This window comes from Delphinapterus leucas, chromosome 10, assembly GCF_059928025.1.
Source record: "Delphinapterus leucas isolate spDelLeu-1000000601 "Yukka" chromosome 10, BTC_Dleu_Yukka2, whole genome shotgun sequence".
Lineage (NCBI taxonomy): Eukaryota > Metazoa > Chordata > Mammalia > Artiodactyla > Monodontidae > Delphinapterus > Delphinapterus leucas.
In genome coordinates this window covers 14291327-14314837 of record NC_143138.1, presented here as the reverse complement: position 1 = coordinate 14314837, position 23511 = coordinate 14291327, and the positions used below count along the sequence as shown (strand labels likewise).

The window sequence follows — 23511 nt, the reverse complement described above, 5'->3', positions numbered from 1 at the left end:
AGCGGTTTCTTTCCGCATGGCCTACCGCTGCCTTGGCATAGCCTTGCTTCCAAAGTCCCGAACAGACATGTATGTACCCGTGTACACCGGTATACATATATTTATATACATTTCTGTGTATATATGCACATATATACTTACAGCGTCGGCTCTCGGTATCCTCTGGGGACTGGCTCCAGGACACACACGAATACGAACTCGTGGACGCACAAGTTCCTTACATAAAATGACCGTGGACGCACAAGTCCCTTACATAAAATGACCGTACTGTCTCCGGGTTCCGCCCCCGCGGGTTCCGCCTCCCACTGATCCGAAATTGACGCGTAATCCTTCAAGTGTGTGGCTAAATGGGACTACAAAGGAAAGGAAAAATAACAATACACTATACTTCTGTAAAACTTTCTACCTTTATCAAAAACTTTTACACCTATTATGGTATTGTTTCATTCCTAACTCATGAGGTAGATTGGACAGATGTTATTAGGAGCCGTATTTCACAGATAAGGAGATTAAACTTCAAATACAGTATGTTGGTTTGAGTCATAACTAGAATCCAGGTTGAATGACATCCATGTCGTCCTGCACCAAACAGATATTGCTTAGTAACTGTACAATTAAATATGGTGCAGTTTGAGATATAAAATTCCATGTTTTATTGATATAAACCCATTTTAAGAATTATTGTTGCTGATAATACCCCCTGCAGATCACTTTTTATCTCTATAATTAAAATTGGAGTAGAAGTGAGCAAAAATTATTTGGATACTACCTATCCTAAAAGAGCCATTTGATCTATTACTCTCAACCCTACCTGCATATTAGGAATCAACTAAGGATCTTTTTAAAAATATCAGTGCCTGGGCTTCACAACCCTGAGCATTTGAAGTAGACTATCTGGCGATGGACAGAGCAAAGCAATTTTTTAAAGCTCCTTGTTGGATGTTAATATGCAACCACAAACTTAGTTGGCACGGGAGTATACAGTGTCAACCAATGCCAGATCATTTTGTACATTTTGTGCATGTACATGTCCCAGGTCTATAATCCAAATGTCCCCAAGTTTACCGGCTATTCAGGGGTCACCCTTTTCATCAATACTCAAATAAAATGACTAGAGCTACCATCTAACATATGCTGAGAAATCCAATCATCTCCCTGATATTTTTAAGGAGTCTAGGAACCATGTTCTCTTGGTTCATATCACTCCAACTTCCTGCTGTTGCTGGTTTCTCAGTCCTACTTACCATCTTGCTTTCTGCGAATGCTGACCTTTTTCCTCATTCTATCCCCTCACCTTTGGCCACCACCTTCCTACCTCCTTTCAACACCCAAAGCAACTGTATCATTACAAGCCTTTACTAAAAGCTTAGGTTTAATAGAAGAACACTACCAATGCTAAAGAAAAACTTATCACCGGGTATTAGGCATTACTCTTCTTGAAGCTTCTCCATCCTGTCACAGGGGATTACTGCTGGCTGTTTTTTTTCCCTTAGCCAACAACAACTATTATGTTACCATATTCAACCAGACTTTTCTATCATCCTTTGTCTTCTCTCAGTCCCAGGGGTCCTCACCATTTTTCTACCAAGCTACCACCCAAGCAAGCTCACATTCACTTAATTTTTTTTTTTATTTTAACCGAAATGATCCATCCAGTATTTTCCTAAACAAAAACTTCATTACCTTTAACACCTGGCAGAAGCTTTGAAGTTACTGTTTTTCTTTGATCTGTCACAGACTGAGTTTGTAGACTGTGATCCCTTCCCTCACCACTTTCTTATGTATATATTTATATATGTAATTTATATAGGGGTGTGTGTGTGTATATATATACACATATATATGGGTATATATATGCATATATGTGTATGTATGTGTGTATATGAGTATATGAGTATATATGTGTGTATGTATATGCATATATATACATATATATGCATATATATGTATATGTATATATGTGTGTGTGTGTATATATATATGTGGCAGGCAATCATTGGCTGTCATGTGGAAGACTGGTTAGAACCTTAGGAAACAAGGGACATGACAGGCAAGTTTTGGAGAGTCCATAGGAAGAGACAACTCCAAAACATGTGGAGACATCTTGAGAGAATTAGGCAATTTCAAGGAGCAGCCAGAAAAGGCTAATTGGTGGGCCAAATGTGAAGTGCTTGAGCCCTGAACCATTAGAGAATGTCCCAAGGCCAATTTCATTTAAGGCAACCTAAGATCTTTCCTCAAGCAATCAAAAATATTTACCAGGAGGGGACCTACGCTCCCAGGGAAGCTGTGCAGTGCCAGACACTGAGCTGGGTAGTTTTATCACAAGCCTTCAAGATAGGGTATGATGGAATTCTCTGGCCAAGATGCCTTCCAGACATCCCATCTATCTCCAAATTACAAAATCGTCCTAATCGGTTTTTGGCAACGAAGGAAGGCAGCCTCCTACTCATGACCTTCAGGGTATTAACTAGCAAACCTGGCAATTCTGGACTGTATGCAGTAGTATCTATTGCACTGCTTGGCAGAGTACATAACCAAATCAGGACGATTTCAGAAACAGGGTATCTTGCCATGAGGGATGACCTAGAATTGGGGAACTACAAGAGAACTAAATAAGTCATCTACTTCACCGCTTCATGAAATAAAGGAACTGGGGTCTTTTGGACGCTCTTGGATTCTTAGTTGCAGAGTTGAGGCAACTTGTCTCCTGGTTTCCTGTTGTGGGATGTTTTGTGAACACACAAGCTGTCATAAAGTGTACCTTTAATTAATCTTTATTCTCCGCAATAGTAGAAGAAGCCTTAAGATGTGAAATGAACTATATTTCAATAACAAAATCATGATGGAAAAGAAGTATGTTTCCTGACACAAGTGCCGTTTCCTTTCTGGCTACACTGCCATCTTCTTCTCTCTTTCTCCCTGATACCATATCTGTCTACCCACCCACCCCCTACCCAATATATATCGCAATGCCTGAAAACAGAGCCTCTCTTCTGACAACTGCCCATGAAAACTGCCTAGAAAAAGGCAATGATTCAGTCTGACCCCAGGATGAATTAATAACAAAACACAGAGCCCTGAACAAAACATGGCCTTAGTTTTGTTGACTTAAGAGATTTTATCCCAGCATATTTTCTAAACTTTATCACCTCTAGATCTGCTACTTGCTCTGCTAAAAATGTGAAAAAAGGTAAATCAGTGCCAACCTTACCTATTAAACCATAAACATAAATTTTCCAGCATTTTTTTTTTTTTTGCGGTACGCGGGCTTCTCACTGTTGTGGCCTCTCCCGCTGCGGAGCACAGGCCCCGGATGCGCAGGCTCAGCGGCCATGGCTCACGGGCCCAGCCACTCTGAGGCATGTGGGATCTTCCCGGACCGGGGCTTGAACCCGTGTCCCCTGCATCGGCAGGCGGACTCTCAACCACTGTGCCACCAGGGAAGCCCATAATTTCCAGCATTTTGATAAAATACCAGGCAATCCTCCAAGGAAGTTTACCTCAAACACACACACACACACACACACACACACACACACACACGCACACACACAAAAGTATAAACTTTCCAAGCTGGGCACAGTGAAAAATGACAGTGAATTGAGTGGGAGTCAGGAGGCCTAGATATAGTGTCAGCTCTTTTGCTGACTGACATAAGACACCATCCCAGTGGGCCTTGCTTACCTTACCTGAGATCAAGAAGCAGACTAAGAATCCCTAAAGTTCCTCCATCCACAAGTTTCTTTGACTCCATATAATCATACAGATATCCTCTGTGATATCCTGAGTGATGTGACTTAGGTTAGGTCATCAAAAAGGATGGACATGCCTCCCTGGGTTACCCTGGCAAAGCATATTAAGAAACTGAATGTTGATAAGAAAAATTAATGTTGAAAATTAGGGTCACCCTACTTGCCCAGGAACCTGCTTTACTTGGAAGGAAAACCTCAGAAGCTCAGTGGCCATGGGTCATTATTGAGGCTGTGGGATTCTTCCCTCACAAACCAAGTGTTGCCTTGCCCAGCACATCAGGGGCCTCTTCTAATACTGGCTCAGAGGGCACTAACCCCCTACACTCTGTTTTCCTTAAAATTTTCTTTATAAACATTTAACTACATCCCACCTCTGCTTATCTTAAATGAATGGACCAGGTATGGCTCCTCTTGGTCCACAGCCAGAAAAATAAGGAGACAAACAATTCATGGCTACTTTATGTCTTTCTGAGGAAGGAAGAAGCAGCAGAAGAGAAGACTCAAATAGGAAGACGGCATTGGAAATAATGGAAGAACCAAAGGGGGAAAAAAAGTACTCATAACTTTTGGCTATTACTAAGTCAGGAATAGGTAGTCAATTGGGAAGGAACCAAGCAGTGGCCTGTCTACTATTTATATGTCAGATTAATTATGGAAGCTGATGGGTAAGTTGTATGATTTGCCTAACAGAGTACACACTTCTCAAGTGCATGCATTCAAGAGGCCCTAATACTCAACACATAATTTGGTGCATGGCACTCTGGCAACCTTCCAACATGCCTCAACTTCAGATATAACAAAAATGTTGAAATCAGTGAGGCCTTAAAGAAGTGACCACATCACTGATAGTAGAATATTTAGATGTGTTCTTGCTACAACAAAGCTCAAAGGTGGCAGAGGAGGCGGAAGTTCTGTTGTGCTTTTCCCTTTCTCCCTTTCATCTCAGAACTTGAGCATACAGAGTGTTGTGGACGGAATGTTTGTGTCCCCCGCCCCGCAAATTTATATGTTGAAGCCATAACTCCCAATGTGATGCTATTTGGAGGTGGGGTATTCGGGAGATACTTAGGTTCAGATGAGGGCACGAGGATGGGGCTCCCATGATAGGATTAATGTCCTTATAAGAAAGGGAAAAGAGATTAGCACTCTCTCAAAGAGGTCATGTGGGGCTTCCCTGGTGGCGCAGTGGTTGGGGGTCTGCCTGCTGATGCAGGGGACGCGGGTTCGTGCCCCGGTCCGGGAGGATCCCGCGTGCCGCGGAGCGGCTGGGCCCGTGAGCCATGGCTGCTGGGCCTGCGCGTCCGGAGCCTGTGCTCCGCAACGGGAGGGGCCGCAGCGGTGAGAGGCCCGCGTACCGCAAAAAAAAAAAAAGAGGTCATGTGAGTGACAGCAGCTTACAAGCCAAGAGAAGAGGCCTCAGAACTAAACTTACTTTGCCAGGACCTTGATCTTGGACTTCCCGGCCTCCAGAACTATGAGAAATACATTTCTATTGTTTGAACCCCCCAGTCTGTGGTATTTTTTTATGGGAGCCCAAGCTGACAAATACACCGAGACCCAGAAGTCACAGTCCTTCAGTTAAATTCTTTACCAAGGCTTTGGTGCATGACATAGAGCATGGGATGTCTTGAAGCCTGAGTTTAATCAACACCACAAATCAGGTCAAATAAATCCCAAGAGTTGCAGGTTACTGAGTAGAGTTTTCCGGATAAACAGACCTCTGCTGCCTTCTCATTCTTCTGTCTAATTTCCAATGTGGAGTTTCCTTCACAGACCATGAGGCAGACCTGGATTCCTCTGACGAATCTGACCATTTGGCTTTTCTGTAGCATGCCATTCAGCACTGAGTTACACACCATCATGGACTTCTCATGTTTTTGTTTTGTGCCTTAAATGTCTCTTCTCCCTGAAGATCAATTTTAAGCACCTAAAGTGCAGAGACCACATCTCATTTGGTTTCAGCCTCCACAAAGTCCAGCACGATACTTAGTATGTAATAGGGAATCAGTGTGTCTTGGATTTATTGGTCAAATAAAGAGTAACAATTTTTGTGGTCAGGCAAAGAGCAATAATTTGCTACAAGCCTCACCTGTGTCAGGAAAAGCCCTGCCGGGGCTTCCCTGGTGACGCAGTGGTTAAGAATCCACCTGCCAATGCAGGTTCGAGCCCTGGTCCGGGAAGATCCCACATGCCGCAGAACAACCAAGCCCGTGCTCCACAACTACTGAGCCTGTGCTCTAGAGCCCGCGAGCCACAACTACTGAGCCCATGCGCCACAACTACTGAAGCCCACGCGCCTGGAGCTCATGCTCCTCAACAAGAGAAGCCAAAGCAATGAGAAGCCCACGCACCACAACGAAGAGTAGTGCCCGCTCACCACAAGTAGAGAAAGCCCGCGTGCAGCAACGAAGACCCAACACAGCCAGAAATTCAATAAATAAATAAATTTATAACAACAAAAAAATAAAAGACCTGCCATTTTTACAGACAAGATAAAGAGCTCTGCTCTTACTCAGCATCGCAACTAATAGCAATAGTTCCTCATATTTGCCTGGCACTTCATAGCATGCAAAGTGCCTTCAGAATGATTGATTCCTACAGGTTTCTTCCCACCAACCTGGCAAACGTGATCCTCATATCAGAGCCCCTCCCGTCAGGGTGAATGGAATTGTAAAATCCACCTCATTAAATACCACCTATCTCTCTCCAATCCCCTCAACCAAATCTAGCAATATTTCCATGATTAAAGTAAAAGCGTGAGGCTTTAAAAGCTCTATTTACTCACAGATAGGAGTCATGAGAGAAATTCTCTCTACATGACCTGGACAAGGAAAATAATTTAAAAAGCAGACGTAATCAGCTTCCTCCCATTCAAAACTCCCTCTCGATTGAGGGCTGACTGGAGCCCTTTGTCCCTAGGAAGGTAGAAGCAGAATCTACCCTGCCATGTAACCCTACACATGAGTGAAAGGTTCTTGGAGACAGGTACATGGTTTACCTATTTCTTTTATGAACAATAGAACCAGACAGCCTTTAGGGGAAAAATAAATCATAAAAGGGTAACATTGTATTTTTAGCCAGAGGGGTGTATGCAAAAGAGGAAAGACTTGCCAAAATTCCTTTGTCCAATGTTACAAATAAATCTCCAATTTGTTACCCCCAACGAGTGCTTTCACTAAGCAGGCCACCCCCAAATTGAAGATTCAGGATCAGCATTTTTTTTTTTAAACTAAACGAATAGAACAGATTACTTCAACAGAAAACAGAGCACCTCGCAGTCAGAATGTAAGAATCGCTTCATAAAACTTTTGAAATTTTATATGTAAAACTGCACTGGATCTTCTTGTCAAATATATTTCTTACTACAGTGCTGAACAAAAAAAAGTTTGAAAGTTTTGCTCTAGCTGTAGCAAGGTTGCTGGTGGAGTAGTACTGTTTGCGCTCTCTTTTTTCCTGGTATTAGCCCAATAAAAGAACAGTATTGTTTGTTTTCTGATAGAGCAGCACTTGCCCTGAGAGCAGCCCCAGCAGGGTGGTGTAAGCCCTGTATTCTGGCCTATGAATCATCGCTGCATCATTGCCCAGTAGATAGGCCTTAGGCAAGTTACTTCACCTCTCAGAGTCTTTCTTCATCATTCTATAGGGATACCTGCTATTTCCTTCAAGAGTCTCAAAAAGTAATGAACATATTGCCTACAAAGTACCTAGCAAAGTGCCTACAAAGTACCTACAAAGATATTCAATAAATGTGACTTCCTGCCCTGTCCACACTTCCCACCCCACACCACCCCTTCTGTAGTGCTGTAGGGACTCTGGCCTCTGCATTTTCCCACTTTTCTTAGGTGGGGCTCTGTTGACCCTGAAAAGTGCTACCAAACAATCCATCCAAGTCATCTCCAGAAGCAGTCACTGACTCAAAATGAGGCGAACGCATAATTCACTCCAAGTGTTCGGAAACACATGTCTCAAAGAATATGTGAAACAAGACCTCCAGAAGGACTGTTATGTGTCTTGGCTTGCAGAGTAAAGGCCTAAGAGAAATGTTTTATTAGATGAATGGTTTCAGTGCCTTCAGGGGCTCTGAAAAACGTCAGTTTCATATTCTAAGCAATAAAAACGACTTCTGTATCTCCTCCAACTGACTCCACATTCCTCGTAATCAGGTGGTTTCCACAGCACCCAGGAAGGACTCTCAATAAATATTAACTAGGGAAGAACAGACCAGGAAAAACTCTACTCTTCTCCTTTTCTGGCTGAGCCATTTAACTCTGAAAGGTCAGAGGCCTCATCTGTTCCTATGGAAACACCCCAGTGAGAATCCAACCCGATTTAGCCCGTTTCCAACACTCAGTGAGGTGTTAACTTTTCCTAACTATGAAAGATTAACTGTCCCAAATTCCAATACCTTGAGGGAAGCAAGTTAATCATAGATGGCCTCCTGCTGTGTCACCCATCCCAACAGTTTTTGCAGCTGTATTTCCTCTCAGAACCTTCTAGCTCCTCCTCAGCAAGAATACTGTCAGTTCTCACCGTCTCGCTGTCTTTCCCTGGCTCTCTCTCCCCATATCAGTTATTTCCTGAAACCTTCCCCAGGTCTCTTGTCAGAATACTTCTACTTGTCTTTGCATTGCCTGCTAGTTTGTTTATACCTGCCCCAGACCCCTTACTACATTGGGATGTGTGTTACAATGACTTGAAAAGATGCCCATCCTCCCCCACAGACAGTGAGCATATTCAGAACGTGGACTGTGTCTCAACTGTTATCACCCCTCCCCTGAGCTCCATTCGTAACACAGTGCCTGACGCATCACGCACATTCATCGCAGGCTGTTGAACTGGCTTGACCAGAGTTCTCTGGACCGCTTCAGTTGCTCATTTGTGCCTAAAACCAAGTCCTGGGGACTTCTTTCTTCTCCATAATATCAGGAGAGAACATTTTAAGACAGGAAAGAAACAGACGGGCCAGAGAAAAAAGGAAGCTAGAGACAAAACCAAAAAAACTTCCTTCTGTAACATTCATAGCTGTACTTCACGGCTCTGTCTGCCACATCTGCCCATTTGCCCATTCACCACCTCCTCAGCTATGCTTGAGAGACTGGCTTTACCTGAAAATCAGCTCACTCACACTGGAGCTTTCAAAGGCTTCCTGGATTGCTAATGAGAATGACACTGCATTTCAATTTAGGGTCCTTTTTACCATAATCTCAAAGCATTTTCTAGCTAAAGAACAAAACTTGATTAAATCACACGTTCAGTTTGCCTCCCAGCCACATTCCTAACATTCAGGTCTTTGCAGGCAGGCTAAGCTGAGACCCTGAAGAAGGAGAGGGTGTCTTGCAAAATTGTGACTGCCCACTCAGCTCTCTCTCCGTGCATCTACCCTTCCTCTGGTCACTCACAGGCTGGCCTTGCAGCTGCTACTGTCACCAATGTAATGCATGATGTTGCCCGGGAAGCAGTGCTTTTTGCAGCGGCTGGAACAATGTTTCTGACATATGTTCCCATGGCCAGAACAATGACAAGGCTCCTTTCAACTCGCTTTCTTCCCTTGCAGGTTTGGAGAATGCTTGTGAGGCCTGGCTGAGTCACAGATGGACACAGGGCTCAGGACTGCCCCCCTCCCGTCCCTCCCCACCAGGATGCCTAAGGCATTTGCATATGGTGAATCCTCCTGCCAGGCTCTTTACAAAAGCAAAAGAAAGGCATTGTTTTCCTTTCAGGGCCAGGTGGCTTTGACAAGTAGTTTGTTCCATTAACAAGAGCAGCCTGAGGAGATTAGGCAGAAAGGTCAGTTTCCCTCCACAATGATTTCACCCAGCGCTTATTTGAAGAGGCTCAGTAGCCCAGGGGCTCTGTGGCTACATCTGATTTCAATCTGGCCAGCAGTCTGCACTTCTCAAAGGAGGTAGGAACCAAGGCTTTAAACTAGTTATAGACTTTGCAGAGATCCCACCCTGGTTTGCGCAACTAGGATAATATCTGGGGATTGTCACCTCTATTAGGGTTAATATATCTGGAAAAATACACAATACAGCCCAGACCCCCACATACACGTCCTCAAAAACCAAGGCACAGGGATATGTTTATTCATATCCATCGCGGTTTATGGCACCACCTTGGGCCCAGCTGCTGAAATAGAAGCCCAGAAGTCATTCTGGCTGCTTCACTTTTCCCCATATCTAGTGGGTTAACTCTATCTAAATGGCTCTCTTCCTCTTCCTCTCTTCTCCATCCTGTTGTTGCTAAGCTCTATGCAGCTGGTTGTATTAAGTTCGTTGCTTTTCTTCCTGCCTCTCCCTGAACCTCCTTCCACAAAGCTGTCAGAATAATTTTTCTAACGTTCAAGTCCAATTCCATCACTCCCTTGCTCAAAATTCTTCAGCAATGCCCATTTGTCTTGGAGATAAAAGCTGACTGCTTCAGGTGGCTTCAGGATTTGGTTCTTCCCTACTTGTTCATCCACCTTTATATCCCAACTTCTACCTAGACTCCAGTGACTCTAAATGGTTTTGGGCTCAGCATCCCTGCTAGGCTCTTACACACCTCCAAAGGTGCTCTTTTCCCTAGAATGCATCTACTCTCTGGTTTGTTCCCAGTGCTCAAGACCGCCAAATATTCCATTAACTTACCTAATTTCATTCTGCTCCCCATGACCAAATGAGGATACGTTAGTCCATTCTTATCTATGTTGTTTCCTTAATCGGTCAAGGTTAGCAGAAGTTTGAGAAGTTCATTTTGCCCACTCCACCATCCCCAAACAAGACAACCTTAAGGGATATCCCACAGGGTGGAATCTAAGCGTGAAGACACCCAGGTGGCAGGCAGAACAGAGGCAAAGAGGAACTGGGTCCTTGGTAACTTTGAGTGACTGAGTAAAGCCTGTCTGGAGCCTACTTCACATCTGGACTTTTCAAGTTCATCAGCCAGTAAATTCCCTGTATTGTTTAAGTCTGTTTGAAGGCTGTTCCATCTATTACAATGCAGAGAAACTTATCTGATACAGCAGAAATGAAGAGTATTATCTTTGAACCAAGCAGCTTTCCTTAGAATAAATGATAAAATAATATGAAACCAAGGGAGATCAGCAAATGCAGCATTGAATACAGTCAAGAAGCTTGAATTCTGGACTTCCCTGGTGGTTCAGTTAAGACTCCACGCTCCCAATGCAGGGGGCAGAGGTTTGATCCCTGGTCTGGGAACTAAGATCCAGCATGCCCCATGGTGCAGCCAAAAAATAAAAGCTTGAATTCTGAATAAAAATTTGCCCACAACTTCTAGGGGCCCTAATTTCTTATACTTTATTCTTCTATCTATAAATTGAGTATTCCTACCAACTCCTTCCTTATTTTATAACACAGTTGATACTAATGAAGCCTTGGAAGATGTTTTAGTCTGTTCTGGCTGCTATAACAAAATACCATAGATTGGGTGACTTATAAACAACAGAAATTTATTTCTCAACATTCCTCAGGCTGGAGGTCCTAGATCAGGGTGCCAACATGGTAGGGTTCTGGTGAAAGCTCTCTTCCATGTTGCAGACTGCCAATTTCTAGCTGTGACCTCACATGGTAGGGAGGGGATTAGGCTAACTCTCTGAGGTCCCTTTTATAAGGGCACTAATCCCATTCATGAGGGCTCCACCCTCATGACCTAATCACTTTCCAAAGGCCCCACGTCCAAATACCTTCACCTTGGGCATTAGGTTTCCAATATATGAATTTCAATACATGAATTCAGACCATAGTGAAAGAGTTCTTCTGTTCCTTTGTATATGCATTTAGTCATTAAAAAAAAAAAGACAAAAAAAACTTTTAATGAGTACTTACTATTTGCTTGGTGGTAGGTATTATATACGTAGAAAAACCTGAGACATCCTCTAGGCTAGGGTTTGGCAAACTCCAGCTCACAGGCTAAATCTGGCCCCACTTGCTGTTTTTGTAAATAAAGTTTTATTGAAACACAGCTGCACCTATGTGTTTACATAATGTCTGTGGCTACTTTCACACTGCAACAGCAGAGTCGAGAATTTGCCACAGAGAACATAGACCTGCAAAGCCTAAAATATTTACTATCTGGCTCTTGACAGAAAAAGTTTGCCAACCTCTGCTCCAGGCTATTCACCACTGCTAAAACTTCTGGTTAAAATAAACCTCCCTTTTCTCAAGAGCCATAGTGAAGTATACTCCACCAACTTTTGTGTAACACAGTCCCAAATATCAAATTACACTCCTCCCAAAAAAAGCGTGGGGGAGAAAGAAAAAAATGTTTTTAAACATACATTCAATTGAATGCATTTTGAGTTTCCAGAATTAATTGGTACCGCAAATGAGATGCAGACCCCGTGAATCATCATTAGGATCCTCCTTGAGAGATGGGCAAAAACCACCCCAGCTGGTGTCAATGAAAAACCAAGTGTAGACAATATGACTCATTAACAAAGAAGAGAGGTTTTTTTGTTTCTCCTCCATCCTTTCCCCTGGTGTAGTTTACTTCTCAGAACAATGATTTGATTTCAAGAAACTAGCCCAAGTGTAGATAAGAAAAGTAAACCCCAGTCCATTTCTGAGTATGAATGCAAAAGCTGAAATCTAGAAATTAGGCCCCTGGTTTAATTTTTACTGTATTGGTCTATGGTGACCCACAGGTAAGCTTCTAGCCTAAATATCCCCCTTTTCATTATGCAATAGAGGCTTTTTCCAAGCTCTTTTCAGATGCTAGAGGGATTAACTCCATAATCACTAACATTGTTATACAGTGGAATAGAAATAGCACAGACTATTGAATCCAACAGATACCTGTGTGAATTTGTTTTGGCACTTATAATGTATGCAATAATGTATGCAATATTGAAGGAATATATTCTTCTATTCCTCTTCTCTGAACCGTGATTGCCTCAACAGTATGCAGACACTAACTCGTAGAACTGTTAGAGAACACGTGTGGTCACACGTGAAAGTATCTAACACAGTTGCAGGCACAGAGCTGTTTTCCAATAAATGCTGCTTTCTTTCCTCTTCCTTTCAACCTTCTATACCTCAGAAAATAAAAAGCATACCCTAATCTGAACAACAGAATCACAACCTCCTACTATTCTGAGTCTTTCCTGTGTTAAAGGAAAAACAGAAGTTAAAAGTTGAGAGATATAAAGAGATTTAATTGTGTTCTGGGATTTTCTCCCCCTAACCCCACCATTACCTCCTCTCCCAACCCCAAGATTAAACATGAGAATAGGTTTCTATTTCTAAATGAACAGAATGCTGCAGGCATCAATCAGTAGTAACCACTAATGGAAACTTGACCACCAGTACCCACTCCAAGGCTGACACATTTGGATCTAATTGGCAGTCTGCTTTAGAGCAGCCAAAGAATATAGTGTCATACACATCACAGATCAAAGTAGAGGCAAACTTGCTAGTGGCCACGGGGCTTTGATTGCCAAACTTAGGTAGGCAGATCTGTGGGTTTTGTTTAGGGACAGGTAAACGCTCACTAGCTTATTTAGAGAAAACCTCTAGAAGACCCTGATTTAGCTAGTTTGGACCCAAAATATGAAGGTACAAGAAAAAGCATTCAGAGTAGCTGGCCACTTGGGTGGTCAGAAGGAGAGACCAGCTTATGTTCATCCTGCCACCACGTACGTTGGAAATTACTTAATATTCTCTTCTGGGCTTCCATGTAATGAGTGACTTAGGCTTTTCAGTAAGAAATATGCCTCAGTCTCAAGCTCAGAAATGTCAACTATACATAAAAACACTCAAATCCATTATTTGTAGGAGAAAACAAAATTTCTCCTTTTACTAAAAACCAACAAAAAGAATGCTTTTTTCTAATTCCAGCATTATGCAGAAATACCTATCCACCAGAATTTAAATGATAAATGCTCCTATTGAATACTGTTAATCTTTTTAGTGTCATAGCCTCCTAAAAATTATGGAAACCTCTTTCCAGAAAATATATATGCAACACAATAATTTTACACACAATTTCAGTACTGACAGACTTCCTGAGGACATCCCAGGGGCCCTCTTGGGCTCTATACTTCCTAGATAAAAGATTACTGTATTAAATCTATTAAACAGAAGAACAAAACCATTTGCCAAATGATAGTTTACCACTATAGGTCTGTCATTACTTCTAATTTATGACAGTCATAGCCAATTTACCATTCCTACAAGGACCTCCAGCTCACCAATCAAAAATTACTGCCTATCTAACATCATCCACTGTGAGAACCCCTAGGAATATCTGATCATTTAATTCATTCATCTAAATATGAACAGACTACTAAGAAACATCAAACATTTGAGAGAAGTCTGCAGCACAAAAGAAGTAAACCATGGCAAACTTTTTTAAAAGTACAGTTCTGACTAGTATCCTTAGAGAGATTAGAATAGATATTACACCTATAACAGGATGTTCTGCAAAAGGAGAATATGAATATTAAAAATAATTACTGGAGATTAAAAATATGATTGCTAAGATACACAATAAAATAGAACGGTTGAAAGGTACCAGTAAAGGAAGTCTCCCATAAAGGAGAACAAAAAGATGGAAAACATGAGAGGGAAGGTGAAACATGCAGGATTAAAACAGAGGATTTAATATATAATAGGAGTTTAATAAGAGAAAATGGAGGCAAAGAAATAATAGAAGGAAATTTCCTAGGGCTTAAGAAGAAAACATGTCTTCACATTGAAAAGATTTACCAACTAAGAGGAAGGAGGAAGGAAAAGGACTCATAACTCTAAACATTACTGTGAAAGTTAAGAACAGCAAAAGATAAATCCCCTACAGGCTAACTAAGATATGGAATTAATATCTTTAGAATTCTGAGGGAAAAGCATTTACAATCTAAAATTCAATACTCAGCCAAACTCTATTGTGAGGGAAGACTAAAAAAATTTCAGACAAGGAAGGACTAAGAAAGTTTGCCTCCCACGCATTTTAGTTGAAGATTTACTCCAGCAAAACAAGGGGATTAACCAAGAAAAAGAAGACAAGAGACACAGGAAATAGTAGATCAGAACCAGGAATAAGAAAAGATGTCTCAGCATGACAGCTATGGAGCTGGCCTAAAAGTATAAGTTGAGGCAGGAAGAAGTGGTGATCTGGGAGGGAAGTCACTGAGGGAAGAGTACACACCATAGAATAGACAGGATTTGAGAAGAGGAAGTACCTGAATATATGATAAAATTCACAAGTGCAATAAAAAAACATATAAAATATACTCAGGGAAAAGCAGAAAGTTATATAACAAAGTCATGTACCAATAGAAAGGAAATTAACCAGTTAGAACAGTACCTTGATGGATTCTGTAACAAAGAACAGAGTAAGTCTCAAGTAAAATACAGAATGATTAAGACTCTTAAAAGTGATAATGATCTAATGATAGATACATGTTTCTTTTTATCAATTAGAGAAAAAAAAGGCAATCAGAAACTCCAGGATAAACAAAAACCAAACAAAAAAGGTATGGAAAATGTAGCATTTTTAACAATTAGTGAAGTATAAGAAAGAACAATCCATTTGAGCATTCTCCTTTAAGTGGTTCTTTTATTAAGGAAATAGAATCATACCACACAGCTTGACTCTAAAAGAAAACAAGTATTTATAAAAATGAAAATATTTACTAGGTTTCAATTTTTAGAATCAATCTCTTGAAAGTGTAACATAAAAGACAAAATAAAAAATAAATATCTGTCTTGAAATGTATTGATAACAATAAAAATAACAGTAACAACAAATATTTAATGAGAATTTACTGTGTATCAGATACTGAACTTAGAATCAGCCTCTATTCCTATTTTATAGGTAGAAAAAGTAAGGCATGGTGAGGTTGTATAACTTGCCCAAGGTCATGCAGATAGTAATGTGTGGGTCAAACCTCCAGATAGCCTGCCTGGCTTTAGAGGCAGTCTTGCCACTATACTATACTTTCTCCTTTGTTTTTACTAAAAATGTTAAAAGTACAACTGATAGATTTTACAAATTAAAATTGGGAGAGGGTGAGGAGAAAAGGAGGAAGGAAGGATTAAGGATGTTAATAGCCTTTTTTACAAAGTAGGGAGTCAAGATACAGTCTAGTGGATGGAAAGGGAAATGGAGGTTTTAATTCTTAAGCTTGGAAAGGTAACCAAGAAAGGAATTAAAAGTAATGATGTAACAATATTGGGAGGAGGTAGGAAGGATAGGAGGGAGTTTGTATAAGTGAGCTAAATCCTCATAACTAGTAGCAAGAAATCAATTCATATTGTGGTTATATTCAAAGGAACTTCCCAAACAAGAATTTGTGGTGTATACATACTATTTAGACTTACAGAGGCACCACTAGATGAACACAAAACCAAACTCATTAAAGGTTGCCTGGGGAGTGGACTAAAGATGGAAAGAAGAGGTCAGAGGCTCTGTTGTTATTATGCTACTATATTTTTAAATTTGATGTTAATATGTGCTAACATGTATTAAAATATGAATTTTATTTTGACTTAAATAAAATAGTTTTAAAAACACATAAGCAAAAACCACCAGAAATACAAGGGAATTGATAAAAATGAGAGCATAGGGGAGAGGGAAACGAATACCTTCCTCTCATGTAGATAAAGTAGACTAATAGCAAACAAAGATAAAATGGAATTGTATAATAGTATTAAGAAGCAAGATTTGATATTCATATATCAAACTTTGTACCCTTCAGAAGAAGAAGATGGTGACACAGGAGGCTCCTGAACCTACTTCCTTTCACAGACATAGCAAATGTACAACTACACACAGAGCAATTTCCTCTGAAAGAAATCTAGAAATGAGCGGATCAACTCCTACACACCAGGCAAACAAGAAAACACCCACATGGAAGTGGGTAGGAAAGGCTGAGATATATTCTCACCGTAAACCCCACCCCTGGCACAGTGACATATAATTGAGGAGGAATGCACAACTCCCAGCTTCCCTCTGAGGAATCAGAGTTTGGACCAAACATCTAGCACACCTCAACTTTTAGGACTAGGACTTCCACCTGAAGGATGACCCCCAAAATAACCAGCTCTGAGAGCCAGTGAGGTTTCTGTCCACAAGACCCACAAGACTATAGCAAACAAAGAAATTGTTTTTTTGGCTTTTCTTTTTGGCCGCGCCATGCGGCATGTGGGATCTTAGTTTGCCAGCCACGGATTGGACCTACACCCCCTGCATTGGAAGCGCAGAGTCTTAACCACTGGACCACCAGGGAAGTCCCCAAAGAAATGGTTCTTAAGTGGCATTTATTAAAATATTTTGGGTGCTGTCAAAGTTGTATTGAAAGGAAAAATCATAGCTTTAAATGCTTTTATAGCTAAACAAGAAAGAACGAAAATAAGCAAAGCATTTAACCCAAGAAGTAAATAAAGACAATTTAAAAATTAAGTAGAGAAAATATATTTAAAATAAATTAATGAATTAGAAAGGAAAATAAAATTAATAAATCCAATAACTCTTTGTTTGAAAAAACTAAGAAAACAGACAAATATCTGGCTATTAAGAAAAAGCAAACAAACAAAGAAAAACCCCCAAAAACAAAAACAAACAAACAAAAAGAAACAACTGAGAGGAAGCCAGATAAAAACATCATTCTGAGAATCAGAGATTGTTTTTAATTATAAAAGATTTCTCTATATCACTCAATTCTTCACCCTCTCAATACAACAAAACTATTAACAATTGATTTACATATACCAATGTCTATGGAAGAACTTAGGAAAACTGTCCAAGCATTCCTCCAAGTTTTACTTTTCCTTCCTGAGCATCAGTTGATCAGCATGCAAGAACTATGCAGGGACTGCTGAGCCTGCGCTCTAAAGCCCGCGAGCCATAACTACTGAGCTCACGTGCCATAACTACTGAAGCCCACGCGCCTAGAGCCGGTGCTCCACAACAAGAGAAGCCACCGCAATGAGAAGCCCATGCACCACAGCGAAGAGTAGACCCCACTAGCTGCAACTAGAGAAAGCCCGTGTGCAGCAACGAAGACCCAATGCAGCCCAAAATAAATTTAAAAATTTATAAAAAAAGAAAAAGAAAAGAACTATGGGGAGTGGGGGTGGGTGGCGGAGGCTGAGCTCTCCTGCTATTCGTTATAGGGATGGCCATGTTGGTCTCTGATCATTATATGCAGCTGTTCCTTTTTTTCCTCCTGAAATAATGGGTATTGATTAACAAACCGCCAAACTGGCCAGATTTCAGTGTTCTTCCCCTCTCCTCCCTGGCATCTGTGTTCAGCTGTAGTAAGCAGAGCTCCAACAGCGATGTACAGAGAGCAAAAGATTTCCATGGGCAAAGGGCAAAAGAATATTCTAATGAGAACGGGTTAATCATCCTTTGTAAAATAGAATCACTGAGCTAAGTGATATTGCTAAAAGCTTTAGTCCTTCACACACAATAAATACTAAAGTATATAACATAAAATTACATCAGCTTATCTTATTATCAGACAGAGTGGCAGCTAAGAAAGGGGAAAGACACACCTCACTGCACTTTCAAAGGGAATTCCTTTCCAAGTAAATGAAAACAACATGGTCAATTAACTTCCTCAAAGGACTTTCAGAACTCAGCTCCATTTCCGGTCTTTGTCAAGCTGGTTGTGTACTTTGTGTTCCCAGCTTTCCCTAAAAAAGGAGAAGGTAGTTTGGTTGAAAGCATTTCTTAAACCCTAATGAATTCATTAATGTAAGACACTCTCCTGTGCTTTCTACTTTCTTATGAATTACCTAAAGCTATTACCTAAAACCAAGTAGAAACATATCCCCCATACAATTTCTCTATGTTTGGTCTGGCTCTTTCATCATGCCCTATGAGTAATTATTATTTATTCTCCGTTTTGTTCCAAAAATGATTTAAGGGAAAAATCCTATGAGTAAGCCTCACATTAATAAAACCTTTTCTAAACTGGATCTAGGTAAAAACTGATAGCAATTGTACGGAGGCTTTAAGATTCAATGTAGTGATGATGTTCAACTAAGAAAATGATAGTGTAATACTTTTTAAAAGCACTTATTCTGTAGGTGATATAACCACCAAAATGCTACCGATATATATATATATATGAAACTGCCATATGTGTGTGTATAAACATCTTTCTCATTTGCTTTTTTTTCCTTTCTCTGGACCAGGTCTTCATTAAATGATACCTCTAGACTAGTGCAGGGTCCCCCTAACTAGTCATGCTACTTCCAGCTTTCCCCCTTGCAATTCAACCAGCACAGTGCTGTCAGATTAACCTGCTAAAGTGTACCTTTGCACGTGTCACCCTTCAAGCTCAGAACTGTTACTCAGCTCCCCAATGTAATAAGAACCCACCAACTCCTGAGCCTGGCACCCAAGAGTCCCTTTTTCCTCATCATTTTCTGGCTTTCCTCTGTTCTACAAGTGCTTTGTTTCGGCTTAATTAGGCTAGTTATCAATTCTCAAGCCACCTTGCTTTCATTATGCCCCCCTCTCCATAATGCCCTTGTCTCCTTCTTTGCAATCACAATCCTAACAACCTTTCAAAGCCCTGATCCAGTACTGTCCCTGTAAAGCTCTAACCAAAAAGTTTCAGCAATATCTATCCGCCTCCACATGCTCCCAACACATAGCTCAGCCACTCACCTGTCATCTATCAGGCATGACCTGATACGGTTATTCATCTTTCTATAGCCCGATGTGTTCTTTCTCCTCAACCAGACTAAGTCACTTTAGGCAACTAATCGCCACACATTTGTTTGTACAAAGACGGAACTGAATACGTGCTTCATAATGAGAATGGTAACCTAATAGACTTGCCTTCTTCAGTGTGTTCAACTACACATGGGCCATGTCCTGGAGGAAACAAGGCAAAGGTGAAGCATCTTTAAGAAGTGAATTTTACTTAGGTAATTTACAATGTTATCTTTAAAATGAAATCAAAATAATATGGAACAGATTATAATTTTAGATGAATGTTAAAGACAAAATTAAAAAATAAACAGGTGATGTCAAAAAGTTTCTAGTCCTCAGCGGTTCACTTTGGGCAATGCTTTCAGGTCATTCTCTTCCTTCCAAGGGTGAGTTCGTGTTCTTATATCAGTTGAGGATGTTTATGTGGAAACATTCGAGAAATACCCTGTAGATTATGAATGAGCAGTAAGGAAAGAATACAATCATTTCCCTTTCTTTCCCCATTTTTATTTTAAGATGCAATCAACACACATTTTTGTTTTCATTAAAATGGGTAATAGAAATTAAACCTGAAGATTTGTTTAAGTCTTTATTTTACTTGCTTGGTTATGATATATTTGTGACATCAGATTTAAATATTAGAAATGAGTTTTAGTGTGACCATTCTTAAAATTAAATCTCAAATGTTTAAAAGTCAAAATTTTAAAGCATTTTTTGAATATTGATTTAGCTTTTTAGTTTACTGTTTTTGAAATCCAGAAGTAGTTTTGTGTTCTACTTTTGAAAATAAAATTTATTAAGTCTGAATAAAAATTTCTTTGTTCCTAAGTAGATGTGCCCATCCATCCACCTATCTACTACACACACACACACACACACACACACACACACACACACACACGATATAGATAGGTAAATATACTATCATATATACTATCCTATAACACATCCATTAACACATGTACATATGTGCCGTAAATTTAATTCAATTCACAGAACATGCCATGTGTATAGGAAACATAGAGATAAATTAATCAATACCAAGCAACTGAATGTTAAAAAGACTCCTCAGACTGACGCACTCAGAATAAATAGTCCATTGTGTGAATAAAATAAGGATACTGAGGTTCTGATGTTTTTAATATAAGTACTAGAGGAAACACATCCCTGAAAATTCCCCAAACAACTTTTGTTGTAAGTCTTTTCAGCCATCAACAGCTGTAAACAAACCAAGTTCAACCATTGTTCTTTGAATTTGCTTATTTTAAATAAACTTGTACTATATTTCACATGCTTCTGGAATTATCTATAATTTTATGCCTGGAAGCTTCTTCCAGTAATTACCAGTTCCTTGTCTAATAAGGAGAATTTCCCTTTTGTGTACTATTCTCATGTATATGAGGCTCACAATGGGTGCTAGTAATCTTTTCCATCTTACACAAAAGTTTAGATTTGAAGTGGACTTAGAAAATAATCACTTCCAATTTTCAAGATGAGGAAACTGAGGCCAAGATAAATTGTAAATTGTCCAAAGCCAAAAGGAACTAGTAGAGGTCTCACATCTCCCTCTAGTCTTCCATTTCTAGTCAGGAAAGTGGCCATTCTACTTTAAAACATCTAAAGTGTCTGCTCAGGGTCTGTATTCCTGCATTGGGGCAGGAAAATGGAAGGGGTGATGACCTTGACTTTCAGTGCAGGTCCTTCAACGACAGGCAGCAACTGGCTAACTGAAATCCAGTGCTTTATTGGTCTGACCTGGGTGGAAACACCATCCTGTATTTTAAGTCAACTCTTGAAAGGAGTTGTCCTTCCTGAATCCAACACAAGATTCAGTCCAATCCTGAATCTTCTGAAGGTTTGTTCAGAAAGATGAGATCAGGTTTTCTTCTAAGCCCATGTGGAAAAATCTGTCTCACGTAAAGACCAAGAAGACCTCTCAAGGACGCCAGCCAGAAGCAGAGTTACTGTTAAAACCTTGGCCATGCTAGGCTTAACTGAAAATTCAGATCAACAGTTCCCTTGTAGGAAGCTAGATATTGCTTTTAACTCTTCCCTGAGTTTGTGATTTCTTCTAGTTGATACTATCACGTCTGCAAACTGCTTGGCTTCAAGGGGCAGGGAAACAGAACGGTAAAAAGTTAAATTTCCTATTGAAAATGACAAACATGTTCCCACTGGCCACTTTATAATTTAAAATTATGGAAGTCAGAAAGATGCAGCCAAAGAGGATGTCAAAGAGATCTGAATGATAAGAAGGACTCGACGTGGCTTGAAGATGGAGGGCACCACACAGAAGGCATGAGAACGAACTGAATTCTGCCAACAACCAGTGAGCTTGGAAGAGAACCCTGAGCCCCAAATTAAAACACACTTGGGCCAACACCTTGATCTTCAGCCCAGTGAGAGCCTGAGCTGAGAACCCAACTACATCATGCCAAACTTCCGATGTACAGAAACTGAGATTAATGAATGTGTTGCTTTAAGCCACTATTTTAAAAATTAAAATAATGCTAAGAGGCCCTAGGCTGGCTCATGCAAGATGTGGGTTCAAATTCTAGCTTTGCCTCCAACCCACTTTATGAACTTGTGCCACGTCACCTAGCCCCTGAGTCTCAGCTCCCATCTGTAAATTGGGGGAGGGGCATATTAATAGCTACTTCCCAGAATAGTATGAAGAGCCAATGGAAATGTGATTCAAAATACTTTGCACACCATAAGAAATCTTGTAAATGCAAGTTTTTACCATAAACCTCCCCCCAAGAAAAACTTCTTGTGCTTTTATGAACGCATTTCTTTCTCCACATATCCTCCATTTTAATGGAGCATAAAATTAGCTACATGCTTGTGAAATATTTGTGAAAAAGTGACATGAAGGAATATATATATATATATATATATATATATATATATATATAATTTTTTTTGGCGGTATGAGGGCCTCTCACTGTTGTGGCCTCTCCCGGTGCGGAGCACAGGCTCTGGACGCGCAGGCTCAGCGGCCATGGCTCACAGGCCCAGCTGCTCTGCGGCATGTGGGATCTTCCCAGACCGGGGCACGAACCCGTGTCCCCTGCATCGGCAGGCGGACTCTCAACCACTGTGCCACCAGGGAAGCCCAGGAATATTTTAAATCTAAAAAGACAACATATTTACTGAGGAGGTCATTCCTACCTCACACACATTCACAAGCTTGAAATATATTTTGGGGACCCCGCCCCTTAGTTCTCTTTTCTCCTTTGGAAAGAATGTCTGACTACAAACTCATCACCCACACTCACAGCCACAGCACACACAGTACAATGGCTCCCTCTCCTCTCCCCTCCTAACAAAGAACACTTAGAAGCACTTTGACATTCGTGATCTCATCCTATCCTCCTAAGCCTGAGTTAAAATAGACAAAATGACACCATGTGATAAATGGCTGGCCCCAAACCACAGCACCAGTCAAGAGCAAAGCCAGGCCTGGAACTGAAGCCACTTATTACAAGCTGGGTGTCTGTCCCCCAACCCCACACCACCTGGACTAGCAGAAGGCAGGGAGAACAGAGGACATCGCCTGCTGGTTCTGTGCCTGGGGTGTCACAGATTTACCAACACTCTCCCAACTTTGTTCACGTACCCTTGTGGTGCCAAAGTCCAAGGGCCAGGCTGGAATTTGGGACACACCATGCAGGGCAGTGTGTGGATTTCTGGACTTGTTTGCTTTTAGTGAAACAAACTGGCTTGACTTCAAAAAAATCAGTCCAGGGCTTCCCTGGTGGCGCAGTGGTTGAGAGTCCGCCTGCCGATGCAGGGGGCACGGGTTCGTGCCCCGGTCCGGGAAGATCCCACATGCCGCGGAGCGGCTGGGCCCATGAGCCATGGCCGCTGAGCCTGCGCGTCCTGAGCCTGTGCTCTGCAACGGGAGAGGCCACAACAGTGAGAGGCCCGCGTACTGCAAAAAAAAAAAAAAAAAAGATCAGCCCAGGCTGATGAATAATCAGATGTCTCACAACTCACCTCAAGAAAATCTTCATGTTTATTTTATCTAAATATGTTCAATAGCATTAATGTCAACCACCCATCCACTCCCTCCAAAAGAAAATATACC

The 23511-nt window shown here is 40.9% G+C and overlaps 1 protein-coding gene across 8 annotated transcripts in view; it reads right to left on the bottom strand.

Annotated features, from left to right (window-relative positions):
- The window catches only part of RNF144B (ring finger protein 144B), a 219733-nt gene that overhangs the window by 101056 nt on the left and 95166 nt on the right, over nucleotides 1-23511 (bottom strand). For 7 of the 8 annotated variants that reach the window (XM_089918401.1, XM_089918397.1, XM_089918400.1 and 4 more), the window contains one exon: nucleotides 19614-23355. In XM_089918401.1, the coding sequence (XP_089774527.1) occupies nucleotides 22945-23355 (411 nt within the window). In that variant the 3' untranslated portion in view covers nucleotides 19614-22944. Of the gene's footprint in view, nucleotides 1-268; nucleotides 354-19613; nucleotides 23356-23511 lie in introns of those variants that run through there. The other variant, XM_089918402.1, reaches the window with a different exon arrangement.